The sequence below is a fragment of the Panthera pardus genome, unplaced genomic scaffold (genome assembly GCF_024362965.1).
Source record: "Panthera pardus isolate Hobbes unplaced genomic scaffold, ASM2436296v1 HiC_scaffold_11, whole genome shotgun sequence".
Lineage (NCBI taxonomy): Eukaryota > Metazoa > Chordata > Mammalia > Carnivora > Felidae > Panthera > Panthera pardus.
In genome coordinates, this window is record NW_026526666.1 from 22,795,921 (window position 1) to 22,812,212 (window position 16,292).

Consider the following 16,292-nt stretch of genomic DNA (forward strand, 5'->3'; position numbering starts at 1 on the left):
ACACTAAGATGGTATGAAGAGGTTCACTACTTACAGAATGAGGCTTTCTGGGGAGAGCAGGGCAGGCCTCTCGGGCTGCTCTGAAAATGGTTTGAGACAGCTAGAGAAGGAGAATGGCTTGGGGTTCTTGGGGTGGTTGAGGGTGTGGGTTCTTGCAGGGAGGAGGTATGTGGCAGTGCCAAAGCAGGGAAACACTGGTGCTTTCTTAGCAGGCTGCCCAGATGTGGGAAGACAGGGAGAAGGGGAAGTTTGCTTAAAAGCTACCAGGGCTCAAATGTCAAAAAAATGGGAGCCAGATTCTTTATTACAAATGGTTTAATAATTATGCATGCCAGTATTTACAAAAAACGTTTAGCTTTATATCTGCATTTGTGTATCTCTTGTTTTGATTAAAATAATTTAAATGTCTAGGTTCTTTTTGTGACACGGATTTAAGTGCTAATACCCAAATGATACTAATTCCTCAAGGTTCGGTCTTGAAAAATATCTATTTCAAAAAATTAGCAAATATTAAATAACATGTTCAGTTTCTAAATACATCCATAAAATAAATACAAAATCACTTTGTATGGTCAATCTTACTAGATTACTAGATTGTATAGGATTACTAACTAATAACTCAAATAGTAATTTCAATCTACCTTGGTAACTTTTTTTTTTTTTTGGAGGTGCTTGTGTGGTTTTTTTTTTTTTTTTAATTTACATCCAAGTTAGCATAACTTGGTAACTTTTTTTAATTGTGTAAGAAACTTTGTGTAACAACTTTTGTGTAAGAAAATTGTGTAACAACTTTTAATTGTTTAATTACTTTACTTTTAACCAAACCAAAATGTGAACAATTATCATTAAAGTTTTATAACACTAAATAATTTTTGTATATTTACTTCAAGTTTCTAATGTCAGAGAGAATAGGATTTTAGAGAAAATCATGATGAATGCATAGTATGCTTGGTAACACAGGCTTAATTCTTTTTTTTTAAAATTTATTTATTTGAGAGAGAAAAAGAGAGAGTGACAGAGAGAGAGAAAATGCATGAGCAGAAGAAGGGCAGAGAGAGGGAGAGAGAGAGAGAATTCCATCAGGTTCTACACTGCCAGCACGGAGCCCAGTGTGGGGCTCAAACTCAGGAACTTTGAGTTCATGACCTGAGCAGAAAACAAGAGTCAAACACCAACTGAGTCAGCCAGGCACCCCACATACATTGAATTCTTGTCAGAATCTGCTTCAGAGGCTTGAGCGACTAGTACAAAAAGAACACACCATAGCCAGTCATTTTATATTAAACTTTTTATTAAAACTGAGTCTTCATGATATATTTAAAAGGACATGTTCCACAAACAAATATTTCGACAAAAAATTTTCTATATGTAATTATTGGCACATAAATTTAAAATAAAAACTAAGCTAAATATTTATATATATTCATGTATATGTATTTGTGTCTGTGTATATATATATGTGTGTATATATACATATATATACACACATATATATGCATATATATGTATATATGTGTGTGTGTGTGTGTATATATATATATATATATATACACACACACACACACATATATACATATATATATACACACACACACACACACGAGTATATCCAATTCATGTCAATGATCTGGAATACCTGAGTTTCAAGCTGTTGGTTTTCCAGATAGTGCTAAATGTTTTTCATCCACTTTATAAAGGACACAGTCCATCCAGAAAGAGTAACTTTGGTTAATAGATGCTGTCTCCCAAAGATAGCACAGAAGTCCTCAGTGGGATTCAGGTTTATCTTCAGAGGTTTCTTCCAAGTGGAGGTCAGTCTGTGATGCAAGGAAGGATTCCCATGTAGCAAGGCACTGAATAATGGAAATACACCACGAGGAAATCAGCAGTTGTTAACTTTCAGCGGTGAATGGATTAATAAATCCTTCTGTATCTGTTCCTAGAGCAATTTGCCCTGCTCCTTTCTCCCACCAGCATGCCAGAATCCTTGTCGTTTTCTACATGCGTTAATTCCTAATGTGGGAAACTATTGTTAAATAAGAGGAAAACATAAAAGGTTTAAAGATGAGCATGGATTAGTTTGCTGAAATAATCCAGTATTACCCCACTGTCAGGAAAGAAAACTGCTCTAAATTATGGAGGAAAAGATGGATATTTGGATCTGAGGAGGTAGGCGTTAAGCATCTAGACAGAGCAGTGGGATGCAAACGTGCCTCCATTAGATTTCAATCCCACTACAGCAAATGTGAGTTCGGGCAAGTTGATGAATCTTTACTATGGCTTCTCCAGCCATAAATTAGGTTAATAATAGTACTTACCACTAGGGCAACAGTGAAAATTAAATTTCCATAATCTGTATAAATCTCTGTACAGAATTCCCAGCCCAAAGTAAGTGCTAAAAAAAAATGAGCAATTATTGTATTATGATGGTCTGTTGGGACTAGGTGGTGAAACTTGCTCACTAATGTGCCACAGGAAATGAAAAAGGATTAGAAGTGACGAAAGGTGGTGGGGACACACAAACAGGAATGTGGCCACTTTTGTGATGTTGTCTAGGACTGACCTGCCTACTAGCCTTGTCTCAGTTATCTGCATGATGTTTATCTACAGCATAATGTTAATAGTTTGCAGATATTTAGGATTCTTCTAAAGCACACTTACTTTAACATATATTCAGCCTGAGATGAAATTAATTAGGAAAGAAATCATGTTTTTTTTTTTCCAAATCTATATAGGATACACTGCTATTTACAAATACATATGTATGCATTTTTGATACAATACACTCCAAAGTTGGACTGATTAACACTGATTTACTTGCCTAAACTATTTTCACATCACTTCTTTATCCTCTAATCCCTTTGCAGCTTTACTGTGTGCACTTTTGACAACAAGTACTAAATGACAAACCGGTGGTTTCCCAAACACCATACAAACTCAAAAATTTAAAGCGCCCAAACTATAAACGTGCTGCATTCCAAAAAGCCTGTATGTATGGATTTATGTATGTATATACATATATGTGTGTGCATATAATATTTTTTCAAACTGAAGATTTAGAAAGTGGGAAGCATTTTGCCAAGTTAGGTTTTTATAAAGGTTATATGCAGTGATTTGATTGAGACAGTCTCGAGAGCCTAGGAAATGAATACTATGGCTAAAAAATTGGGTATTTGCATGAGAACAATAGGAGATACTGTTGAGACTTAATTGTCAAATAAAAAAAAAACTGAGTAAATTACTGGGTAATATACTCAGTATTTTGTGATATACTTATTTTGAAAGTTGGGCTTGGAATAATACAAATCTCATAAGAATAATCAAGTCCATCAGGACTTTAAGGGCCATTTTTGATTTAAAAACTTTAGAGAGCACTGGAAGCCAAGTTCCAGTATAAGCCAAGTATAAACCAAGTATAAATTTCCAAGTATAAGCCAAGAAGCATAATTTTAATCCCTGTGATGAATCAGTTCTGGAATCTGCCTTTATTCTTCAGTAAGTTACTAACTTTCTGATTTTCTACTTCCTTAGATGTAAAATTATGATACCTGTCTCATAGGGATGAAAAATAACAGAATGAGGGATAAGGAAGGAGAAGACAGGGAAAAAACAGAAGTCCAGGTTAGGACAGGGACCACCAAGAGTGGCCTCCTCTAACATGGTACAGGAAAAGAAGCCAGATGTCTTTATATCTAAATGTTTATCCTCATGAAAGGGCATTAAAGATAAATATCTCACATTTGATACATGTTTCAACTTTTAGACTTTAAGGCCTTTATAATTGGGGGATTGACATAAAATATCCATTCACTCAACAAGTATTTTTGAGTTCTTACTATGTCAGGCACTGTGAAGGTTCTGGGGCGTAATCCTGGACCTCATGGAACTTATGATTTAGTAAAAAAATACAAGTCAGAAAATATAATCAACTACAGGGTCTATGAAGTTACAGCATATGATGAAAATAAATAGTAGTGGGATCTAGATCAGACTAGGATGAGTTAACTAATGTTTCCTACTAGGAGTGAGCCTATAAATTTCTGTGCATGTCTGTGGAAGGGAAATGTGTGGTGGTTAATAATAAAGTGGTTAAGAACTTGGGCTCAGAACTTCTGCTGCTGGCCAAGATAGTATGATAGGGACTAGATTCACTCTTCTGCTAAAAGATGATTGATAGATAGATAGATAGATCAGAAAAAAATAATATGAAACAACAGTTTTCAAGACCCTGAACATCAGGCAACAAAGGACAGTGATCCCTGAGAGACAAGATAAAAACAGTATGAGCTCTATGATTATCCTCATGTTATACGCAGAACTTTATCCCCCCAAATTCATTTGTTGAAGCACACTGTGAGGTACTTCAAAGTTCATGTGTTGAAGTACCATAGAATGTAAAGTATTTGGAAAGAAGGCCTTTAAAGAGGTGACTCAGTTTAAATGAGGCTAAGATGGACCCTAATCCAATCTGACTAGTATCCTTATAAGAGGAAATTGGTCATTCAAGGGGACTATAGGAATGACAACACAAAGAAAAGATGACATGAAGACCAGGAAGACGGCTGCCATCTGCAAAGTCAAGAAGAAAGGCTTCAGAAGAAACCATGAAGCCAAGCCTGTCAACATCTTGATCTTGGACAACTAACCTCCAGAACTGTAAGAAAATCATTTTTTGTTGTTTATCCACTAAAGTCTGTGGTATTTTGTTATGGTAGCCTTAGCACACCAATACACCACTCACTGCAGTAAGAGAATTCCCAGGCCATGGCAGAAGCAGGGTGAACTTAGATTTAGCCAGGCAGGCACTCTGAGTTGAAGAGATGGGGCTAAGAGTCTATAGAAAAATGATGCAGGGGAAGTTTGTAAAGCAGAGTACCAGTGAAGAGAGAGCACTCTGGAGATCTGTGGAGGGTCTCCCTCTGGTATTCAGTGGGTAATGATCAGTAAAAGCATGTGAGAAAACTACCTAAGGTCAGGAAAAGAAGTAACCAGTGAGGATTAGAGTGAGCAGCGTCCATGTTCTCACAGGGCCTGGAATAGTACAGAATCCCACCAAAGAGATTGGAAAATCCAATAATTCATAAAATATTGGATAAAATACAAAGAAGGGTCTTGCCTCAAAACTGGGAAATAATTTTCCATCTATTACAATCTGGTCAAGAACCATCTAACAAATCTTGAAGTGAGACCCTAAAGGATCAAGGTGTGTCCAAGCAACTTCACTAAGTGCTACAGGAATAAAAAAATATTCAACAGACAACAAAATTCACAGTATCTGGTATCAAATTAAGATTACCAGGATGCAAAGAAGCATAAAAACACAACCCATAATGTGGAGAAAAAATCAACCACTTGAAACTAACACACAATGGAATATTACTCAGCCATTAAAAAGAACAAAATCTTGTCATTTGCAGTGACATAGATGGAGCTAGAGAGTATTGTGCTACATAAGTCAGTCAGAGAAAGACAAATAACATATGATTTCACTCCTATGTGGAATTTAAGAAACAAATGAACACAGTGGGGGAAAAAGGCAAATCATAGAACAGACCCTTAATTATACAGAACAAAATGATGGTTACCCAGGAGGTGGGTGGGGGACAATGGGTGAAATAGGTGATGGGGATTAAGGAGACCACTTGTTGTGATGAGCACGAAGTGTTGTATATAAGTGATGAATTACTAAATTATATGCCAGAAACCAATATTACACTGCATGTTAACTTACTGGGATTTAAATAAAAATCTGGAGAGAGAGAGAGAAAAAAAGGAGAAACTGACCCAGAATTGACAAAGATGTTAGCAGACAAGGACATTAAACTATAAAAGTGTCCTAGATGTTCAAAGAGTTAAGTAGAGGCAAGGAATATATGAAAAACAGATACAAATTGGACTTCCAGAGATAAAAATTACCATGTGGGCGATGAAAAATACAAGGAATGGAATTAATAACATACAAGAAAATGAGGAATAAAAAGTCAACATGAAGGTACAGCAATGGAAAGTATCTCAAAGGAAACACAGAAAGAAAAAAAAGATCAATGAAAAAAAAAAGGAAAAGAGCATCAGTGAGCTATGGGACACAGCTTGCAGTAGTATACTATACATGTCATTAGCTGAAAGGTGGAGGGCCAAAAAACTTTTTGAAAACATAAAGGCCAGAATTTTTCCAAATTTAATTAAAAAAATCAGAAACCCACAAATCCAAGAAACTCAACAAACTCTAAACATCAGAAACATGAGGAAGAGAGCATCAAACTACTTTATAACCAAATTGTTCAAAATCAGTGATAAAGACAATCTTTAAAGAAGACAGAAAAATCATAATGCTGCATACAAAAGAAGGAAAAATAGGGATGACAGTATTTCTCATCCAAAATACTTTAAGTGAGAAGACAACAGAGTAACATTTTTAGAGTGAAAGAAACAGCACTGTCAGGATAGAATTCTTTCTATGCCCAGCAAAATTATCCTTCAAAAACAAGGGTGGAATAAAGATATTTTCTGACAAACAAAAGCTATAGAATTTATCACTAACAGACCACACTACAAGAAATGTTTTAAAAAAAGAAAAATTCCATCAGGCAAAAAGAAATGAAACCAGACAGAAATATGAATCCATTCAAAGGAATGAAAACCACAGAACATGTCAATGATATGGAAACATATATATTTCTCTCATTATTTAAATTTATTTAAGATATAATTGACTAATTAATAATAACAGTAACAAGATCTGGTGAGGCTTAGAATACATGTCCATATAAAATATATGAGAAAAGAACATAAGGGCCAGAAGAAAGAGAATGAAGAATATAATTGTTGGTTCTTAAATGATAGGTTAAGTGGTATAATATTACTTAAAGGCAGACTGACAAGATTAAGGTGGGTCGCCTTGGTGGCTCAGTCGGTTGAGCGTCTGAATTCAGCCCAGGTCATGATCTCATGGTTCATGGGTTCGAGCCCTGTGTCAGGCTCTGTGCTGACAGCGTGGAACCTGGAGCCTGTTTCAGATTCTAGATCTCCCTCTCTCTCTGCCCCTCCCCTACTCACACTGTGTTCCTCTCTCTCTCAAAAATAAATAAACATTAAAAAAAAAAGATTAAGGTACATACCATAAACCTGAAAATAACCTCTAGAAAATAAAAGATATATCTAATATAACAACAAGAGATCTAACGTGAAATCATACAAAATTGTCTATTATCCCAAAGAAGGCATAAAGAAGAAAATGGGAGCAAAGAACGGATGGAACAAATAAAAAACAAACTGCAAAATAATAAACTCAAACCTAACTGTATCAATAATCAATTTCAATGTCAATAATCTAAACACTTCAATAAGACACAAATTGCCCTTAGTAAATAAAAATTAAAAAAATAATGGCCAACAGGTACATGAAAAGATGCTCAACGTCGCTCCTCATCAGGGAAACACAAATCAAAACCACACTCAGATATCACCTCACACCAGTCAGAGTGGCCAAAAGGAAAAATCAGGAGACTATAGATGCTGGCGAGGATGTGGAGAAACGGGAACCCTCTTGCACTGTTGGTGGGAATGCAAACTGGTGCAGCCACTCTGGAAAACAGTGTGGAGGTTCCTCAAAAAATTAAAAATAGACCTACCCTATGACCCAGCAGTAGCACTGCTAGGAATTTACCCAAGGGATACAGGAGTACTGATGCATAGGGGCACTTGTACCCCAATGTTTATAGCAGCACTCTCAACAATAGCCAAATTGTGGAAAGAGCCTAAATGTCCATCAGCTGATGAATGGATAAAAAAATTGTGGTTTATATACACAATGGAGTACTACGTGGCAATGAGAAAGAATGAAATATGGCCCTTTGTAGCAACATGGATGGAACTGGAGAGTGTTATGCTAAGTGAAATAAGCCATACAGAGAAAGACAGATACCATATGGTTTCACTCTTATGTGGATCCTGAGAAACTTAACAGAAACCCATGGGGGAGGGGAAGGGAAAAACAACAACAAAAAAAGAGGTTAGAGTGGGAGAGAGCCAAAGCATAAGAGACTCTTAAAAACTGAGAACAAACTGAGGGTTGATGAGGGGTGGGAGGGAGGGGAGGGTAGGTGATGGGTATTAAAAAGGGCATCTTTTGGGATGAGCACTGGGTGTTGTATGGAAACCAATTTGACAATAAATTTCATATATTAAACAAATAAATAATAAAAATAAATACATAAAAATATTGCCCTAGAGGAGGCTATATTAGATAAAATAGATTTTAGAACAAATATTATTATGAGAGATAAAGGTTATTTCATACTGATAAAGGCATCAGTTTATCTTGGCATAACTTAAAATATATATAATGAGAGAGCTTTAAAATACATGAAATAAAAACTGATAGAAACACAAGAAGACAAATCCACAATTACCATTGATTTTGGTATACCTCTCTCACAAGAACTGAGAGAATTTATGGACAGAAAATCAGCAGTGATACAGAAAACTAAAACAACATGATCAACCAAGTCGACCTAATACCTATAGAAAGGAAAATGCACATTCATTCATATGCACATACAACATTTACCAAAATAGGCCATATTCCAGGCTAGAAAAGAAGTCTCAATAAACTTAAAAAGAGTTAAGTCACATGAAGTTTATCCCCTGAACATAATGGAATTAAATTAGAAATCAGTAATAGAGAGATATCTGAAAAATCCCCAAATATTTGAAATCTAAGCAGGAAACTTATATATGTATTATTACCCTCTGTGTCAAAGAAAAACTCAGAAGTAAATTTAGGTATTCTGAACTGAGTGAAAATAAAAACATAACATGTGAAAAGTTCTGGGTCACTAAGGCAGTACATAGAAATTTGTAACACTAAAAGTCTATCAGAAAAGAAGAAAGGTTCATGATGAGCACTGGGTGATGCATGGACATGTTTGAATCACTATTTTGTACACCTGAAATTAATATAATACCATAAATTAACTAACTGGAATTAAAATAAAAACTTAGAAAGGAAAGAAGAGGAGCTCCTGGTTGGCTCAGTCAGTACAGCATGTGACTTTTGATCTCTGGTCATGAGTTTAAGCCCTACGTTGTATGTAGAGATTATAAATAAATAAACTTAAAAAAGAAAAAAAAAAACCAAGGTCTTAAATTATTTCAGTTCCTACCCTAAAAACTAATAGATGGATAGGTAAAACAAATTAAACCCAAACTAGGGAGAACTAGAAAGAAAAAGAAAGAAAGAAAGAAACAAACAAACAAACAAACTAAAAAGAACAGAGTGTGAATCAGTGAAAAAGAAAAGAGAAAAAATATTTAAAAAATCTATGAGACCAAATGTTAGCTCTTTAAGATGATTAATAAAACTGGTAATCATTAACCCGACCGATCTAAAAGAAGAGAGATGACACAAATTATTATCTCTTAGGAATGAGAAAAGTGACATCACTCCAGATTCTACTGAAGGAAATAAAGGAATATTATGGAAAACTTTACACCTATACACCGAGAGCTTGAAAGAAATGGACCAATTCCCTGAAAGACACAAACTACACAAACTTACCCTACAAGAAATAGATACTCTAATGAATTTGAATCTGTTGTTAAATATCTTCCCACAAAGAAAACTAGGCCTAAATGCCATCACTGGCAAATTCAATCAAATAATTAAGACAGAAATCATTTTAATTCTATACAAACTCTACTGGAAAATTGAAGACATAGTAATGCTTTTCGATTTACATAAACCAAAAACACTGTAAGAGAAGAAAACTACTAACCAATATCTCTCATAAACATAGATATAAAAATTCTAAACAAAATTTTGGCAAATCCAGCGATCTACAGAAAGAATTATATATCATGACCAAAAGGGATTTATCCCAGAATGTAAGATTGGATTAACATTCAAATATCAATCAATGTAATTGACTACTAATGTAAGAGCATCTCAACAGACACAGAAAAGGCATTTGCCAAATTCTGTCCATTTCCGATTTTAAAAAAAATTCAGAAAATTAGGAATTAAACTTCTACAACCTCAGGAAGAACATTTACAAAAAAACTAAAGTTAACATCATAAGCAGACATGCATTAAATATTAGCTGTTATTAGTATTTTCTTTTCAATGCCAAAAAAAAAAGAGAGAAAATAACACTCAGTTTTATAGATAGTCAAAAATCTCCTTCACCAAATTTTAAGTATGAAAAAGGCAGGAAATTAAAAAAGAAAACAATATACAAATCACTTTAAAGCTCTATCCACCGTGTCTACACAACAAGCAAAGTTATCAACTGGGACTGAAGGTCTGATAGAGAGCAGACCATACTTTGCATTTGGGGAGAGCCCCATTTCCCCTGGAACCTCATTTCTTCTAGAGCCCTCTGGCATCCTCTGCAAATCCACACACAATTCTATCTGTTAACCCTGCAGGGCAGCCCAAAGCAATTACTACTTTTAGGAGATAGTACATCTTTTTGATAACTCTGCCAAACTATCATTTGAATAAACTTCTGAAGTCCTCAAGGTAAAATTCAAAATGTAATTATGAGCAGTCTGTTCTATTTAGATTTCCTGTCAAATAAATGATCCAAATTGCACCAAAGACAGCATTAATTCTCATATGAAGAAATTTCTATTGTCATATTCTGCTTCAACCATCCTTAATAAATGTCTAAGGAAGATATTCAATAGACATCCATGCTGATTAGCATTGTGAATTAACATTTTCATTTCTTTTTTCTTTTTTTTCTTATTTGAGAGACAGAGTGTACAAATGGTGGAGAGGGGCACTGGGAGACAGACTCTCAAGCAGGTTCCACTCAGTGTGGAGCCTGCTGCGGGGCTCTGTCCCACAACCCTGGGATCTTGACCTGAGGTTGGACAAGAGTTGGACACTCCACCAAGTGAGCCACCCAGGAGTCCCCATTTTCATTTCTAAAATAAGTCCTAATGGGTCAGAAAAACTTAGTAAAAAAGACAAATTAGCCACTGAACTATCTCCTTACCATCTACCATACTAGAGGCAGAAAAACAATTTATGTATTTTGAAATATGGGTTATAGAACATCAGCATAGAAAAACAATAGAAATAACATGATACCTGCTATATGTCAATATGAATACTTGCTCAGGCATTGTACTGGTTACTTTATTATATATTACCCTCATATTACTACCTAACAAAGACTGTTATGATATTATATCACAGATGAGAAAGCTGAGGCACAAATGGTTAAGTACATTTGTGATATTCCAAATCTGATAAGTAGTATAGCTACTACTATTTATTCATCAACAAATGGAAAGTAACCAATTTCTTGAATGACCACCAGGGTACATTTAATAAGTCCCTGGGCCATCACAAAATACCTTTCTTTTACATAGTGGAAAAAGGACAATTTTGGAAGAGGTAGGTAAGAAAATGTATGCCTGCGGGGGCGGGGGGGGGGCATCACGCTGATCAAATTTTAGGAAAATGTACATATGCAGTTTGAACGTGTAGAAATTGATTCCCTACATACCTCTTGGAAAGTCTATATATTTCCAGGAGCACATACTCTTTGAAGATGACTTAGTTAATACATGCCAGACATACAATAAATACTCAGTAAATGCAGATGATTATGGAGAAAGAATGTAAAGAACTACACATTCAAATATGCTGGTTGTCACAAAAACTGCATTTTTCAATCTGAATATTTATCAATTGACATCCTGGCTTCTATTGCTCTCTAAAGTTGTTAATGCTGTGTTTTGCCATAAAAGTCTGATTCCCACTCAGGCTGCTAACCAATCAGGCTTCTCAGCCAACAAGGCTGAAGAACTGACCCTGAACTAGGTAGCTCCTCCTGAGGACACCAGACCTCTTTTGGAATTTTGATAGTTTTTTCTAAATAAACATGGGGTATTAACTGTCCCCTCCCACCAAATTTAGTCTTAAACTGTTAACTGATATTTGTATACTTATCCAATTATTGTACACAAATCTATTTTAAAATAATAAAAGATAACCCCTAAAACTCTTTTAAAAAGCTCTTTACTCTTTCTTGCTTTTTTAAGTAGGAAAAACCAAGTAAGACTCAAGACTCAAGAAATGGACTGTTTATACCACATAGTTAAACAGTTAGTTTACATTAAACTAATAAACATTTAGTTCGGTATCTACTGTGTCCAGGACTGTGATGATTGGAGGAGATACAGTCATCAAAACAACAACACAATCTCAAAACCTATCGTGAGACTTGTTTATAACTATAAATCATGTTGTTTAAAAGATATTTCTGGGGAGACTTAGGTGGCTCAGTCCATTGAGCGTCTGACTCTTGGTTTCGGCTCAGGTCATGATCTCACGGTTCGTGAGTTCGAGCCCTGAGTCTGGCTCTGCGCTGAGAGCGTGGAGCCTGCTTGGGATTCTCTCTCTCCCCCTCTTCCTCTGCCCCTCCCCTGCTTGTGCACGCTCTCTCTCTCTCTCTTTTTCAAAATAAATAAATAAAAACCTTTTTAAAAAGGAAATGCATTAAAAAAATATTTCTGTTATTTGGCTTCTCATTGCTTTCTATTGAGAAATTGATTTTTCACACTTTTAAATCATTACAATTAGTGAGGCAAGCAAATGTCTATCAAAATTAGAGTAACAATCAAACACACTCACCAGTATCACTGTTGGCCTGACCTTCAACACCACCCAGCAGCTCATTCTAGCTTTAGATTCTCGTATTAACATCAGAGAATCAACAACAGGAATTCTGTTAGTTGAATACTGTGTCATAATCTTCCACATATATTTTATTTGATATAACAATTTGGAAAAAATCAAGTAATTTCATCTTAAGATGCAATAGTTGAGAAACCTGTGTCTACAGATTTCAGTACTTGTTTCTACTGCTTCATGTTCATCACTGCAGTGAAAGTGAGCCAATAAATATGCTGTGCATGCACGCTACTAGGCAGGATGTTGGGGGGCCAAAAAGAAAGTTTATCACAAATCTTCATTAATTGAGAATCCAGTGCACATTTTCCCCAGGTGGCTCCAGTTTGTAGCCAAAGGCCAAAAACCTTAGTTTGTCTTTGAAGGGCATGAATGGAAAACAAAGTTGTAGTTAGGAAGGTGAGCCAGCGCCCGGGGAAACACATCCAACAGGTAAACAAAAGTCTTTTTGTTCCTACACACATTCTTAAAAACTTCTTAAATACACACACAGAATATTTAGAAAATAAGTTTTAATTCCAAAGCTAGTTTTGAAAGTAAATCTGTTGCTACTTCAGCAAAGATGGTGATGACACTATGCCATTAGAAAAGATAACTGATTCTTCAGTTCTTGTAAGTGGGTAGCAATCCTATAAGCAGAAGTGACCAACTTTTCCAGAGAATAAATGATGACAAAAATGGTGTTTCAATAGATACAATATAGCTTCCAATGAAAGCCCGTACATTTAAGAATCAGTATTTTCTCAAGCTGGGGGGCGGGGTATGAAGGGATTCTGTCCTACAATGTGACTTCAGGCAGATATCTTCACTGCTCTGGACTTGTTTACTCATTCACAAAATAAGGGGCTTGGTCTATGTGTATCCATTAAGTGTCATCCTAGAACTAAAAAAGAATTCTTCCAGGGGCTAACTGTAGCCAACAAGATGTTGAGAAATGAGATTACATACAATTTATAATTCTGTCTTGTTCTCTTTGGCTTGACACAGTGTGGAAATGCATCAAACAAAATTTTACCTCTTTCCTCAGCATAATTACCTCAGATAATTACCATTATAACTAATTTCCAAAGAGATGCTTCATAAGTTAATGAGAAAATACATATTACATATATATATTTTAATACCCAAACAAATCTGTGATGTTGGTACTATTATTTTTAGCATGTCATAGACAGGGATATTGAGGCTCACTAAAATAAAATCCTCAAGGTCTATCAGTTCGAAGTTACAACTTCTGCCTGTCCAAAGCCATGCTCTTAGCCAATATGCAATAATGTCAACATAAAGTTTGATGTCTCCATCTATAATGCTACCACCATGTTTGTGGAACAGCTAACAGAAAATTTAGTTTTATCCAAATTATCACATAAGTCAATTAAGAAAACATTATTTATATATTTCTATAATAATACAGTAAAATAACCATAAATTTGCCTAAAATAACAATGAAAGCTATTAGAAAATGTGATGAGTCAAATCTTACTATATATTTTTAAAACCAGAAATTTCCACATTAAACCAAAAGTTGTCATGCTTCTAGTTTTTTCCCACTAATCTAAAAATATCTTTTAGACAGTACCATGAGAATTGCATGTCTTTTAATAAATTAAAAATGAGAAATATGACTGAGTGTCCTCTATGTATTCTAATGCTGTGTCAAATGATCTTGGGCACAAATGACATCACCTACATTTGAGGAAATACTGAAGCTCAAATATGTAAACATCTATGTACTAGGCCACTTGGATGTGCAACATTTCAATAACTGCTTTTTTACCACCTAAACCTAAGACTCAAAACAGTAATGAAAAGTTGTAAGAAGTGTATATTTTACATTGTGGATGTAATCAATCCAGAAAGAAATTAGAGATGATGTTGCTAGAGGAAAGCAACTTCTATTATTTTGTAATAGCTTAATGGTACCCATTATATTTCATTTTTGGAAAAGTCTAAATTCAGCTTCTTGGAATCATCTGCCAATTTGTAATTTTAGAACTATCAAAAACTTAAAAATAACAGATTTTGCCTATTTTTTCTAAAACTTTTACATATCTGTCAAGAATATAAGTAATAAGCTCAATTTGTAAATCCTGCAAATACTTCAAAGACCAACAGAGTTAATGCAAAAGGACTCATTATCTACAAACGCCATCTTGTGGTCCATGTTTTTATTATTTTGTAGTAAGTCTGGATTTCTAACTCAAGATCTGCTAAAGATAGAAAGAGCCCTGGATATAACTTATTCCCTTTCTCTAATTTTTACACATGGGAAAATTGGAGCTCCAAAAAGTCTAATAAATTGGAAATCTTCAGAGGAAGAATTAATACAAGAGCCAAAATTTGAATTCAAATCTTTTCAACTCATACTTTTCTATACCACATCATTGTTTTTGACTAGTAACAAGCCAATTACATGAAGTCTGTCTGGTTTGGTATTAGACACTTCAAACACCAAGCTCATCTGTGTTTGCTTAACCATACCTTGAAAGTACGGCAAACTATAAAGAAGAGCACATTTACCTTTGAATTACTGGAAAATTATCAAGGCACAGCCATGTTGTTTTGCATTATTCTAAAGCATTTCACACATTTTTAAAAAATTTTATTCTCCTAGAGATTTATGAGGGCAGTGTGTGGATGGGGTTGGGAAGGGGAGGGTTATCAACACCTCTACTGACAGATTAGAAAACTGGGTTTAGAGAAGACATGATTAAAATTTTACAATTAGCTAGTGGCAAGCATCCTGATATCCAACTTTAATTTTTTTCCACCTCTTTACTTCATGATGTTGTATCATAACAGTGCATACACGCACATGTATGTGTTTTAAATCCTTTGTTCCATTTCTTTACAGGAACTGCTATATTCATTGGCCCATAGACTACAGTCTGTCATTTATGAAGCATAATAAGATGAAAGTCCTTGATTCAGAAACTAGATACTTCTAGAAGTTATAAATATGTAATCTTCATTCAAATCTTTGATTACCTTAATAGCAGAAAAATTTATCTAATCCAAAAGATGGCAAAGAGGCACAGACTGTCTATGCTATAGTATAACTGTCCATCTCACAGCTAAACTCAGCTTCATTTATATAAAAAATTGAGAAATAATATCACAGAATATGAGATTAATGAGAATATTTTGAGAAGTTTTTAAGAAAGCAGAAATCTAAAAATAACAAAAATATTCAAGACTTCTATCAAACATAATAAAAGATGTCCATGGTTATGTGAAAACATGAGCTCCAGTTATGGCTTTTGAATGTGCAATTCAGAACAGAAATTATCACTTAATAAAACAAGAGAATATAGCTGACCCTTGCATGACACAGGTTTCAACTACATAAGTCCACTTACATGCAGATTTTTTACATACAGTGCTGTAAATGTATTCCTTAGGGGTAAATGAAAATCATACCCTGCTGCATTTAAACTTAATTCTATAATTGACTGTGTCTTATATACTTTATATAATAGTTGAATATTAAGTACATTATAAAATTTTGTGGCACCTGGTGGCTCAGTCGGTTAAGCATCCGACTCTTGACTTTGGCTCAGGTCATGATCTCACAGTTTTGTGAGTT

General features: G+C 34.8%; 1 protein-coding gene across 5 annotated transcripts in view; it reads right to left on the reverse strand.

The window, feature by feature from the left end:
- The window catches only part of SNX7 (sorting nexin 7), a 124,150-nt gene that overhangs the window by 14,833 nt on the left and 93,025 nt on the right, over positions 1-16,292 (reverse strand). The window contains exon 9 of one of the 5 annotated variants that reach the window (XM_019457590.2): positions 1,552-1,853. The exons of 3 other annotated variants lie outside the window; for them this stretch is intronic. In XM_019457590.2, the coding sequence (XP_019313135.2) occupies positions 1,767-1,853 (87 nt within the window). In that variant the 3' untranslated portion in view covers positions 1,552-1,766. One more of the 5 variants, XM_019457591.2, reaches the window with a different exon arrangement.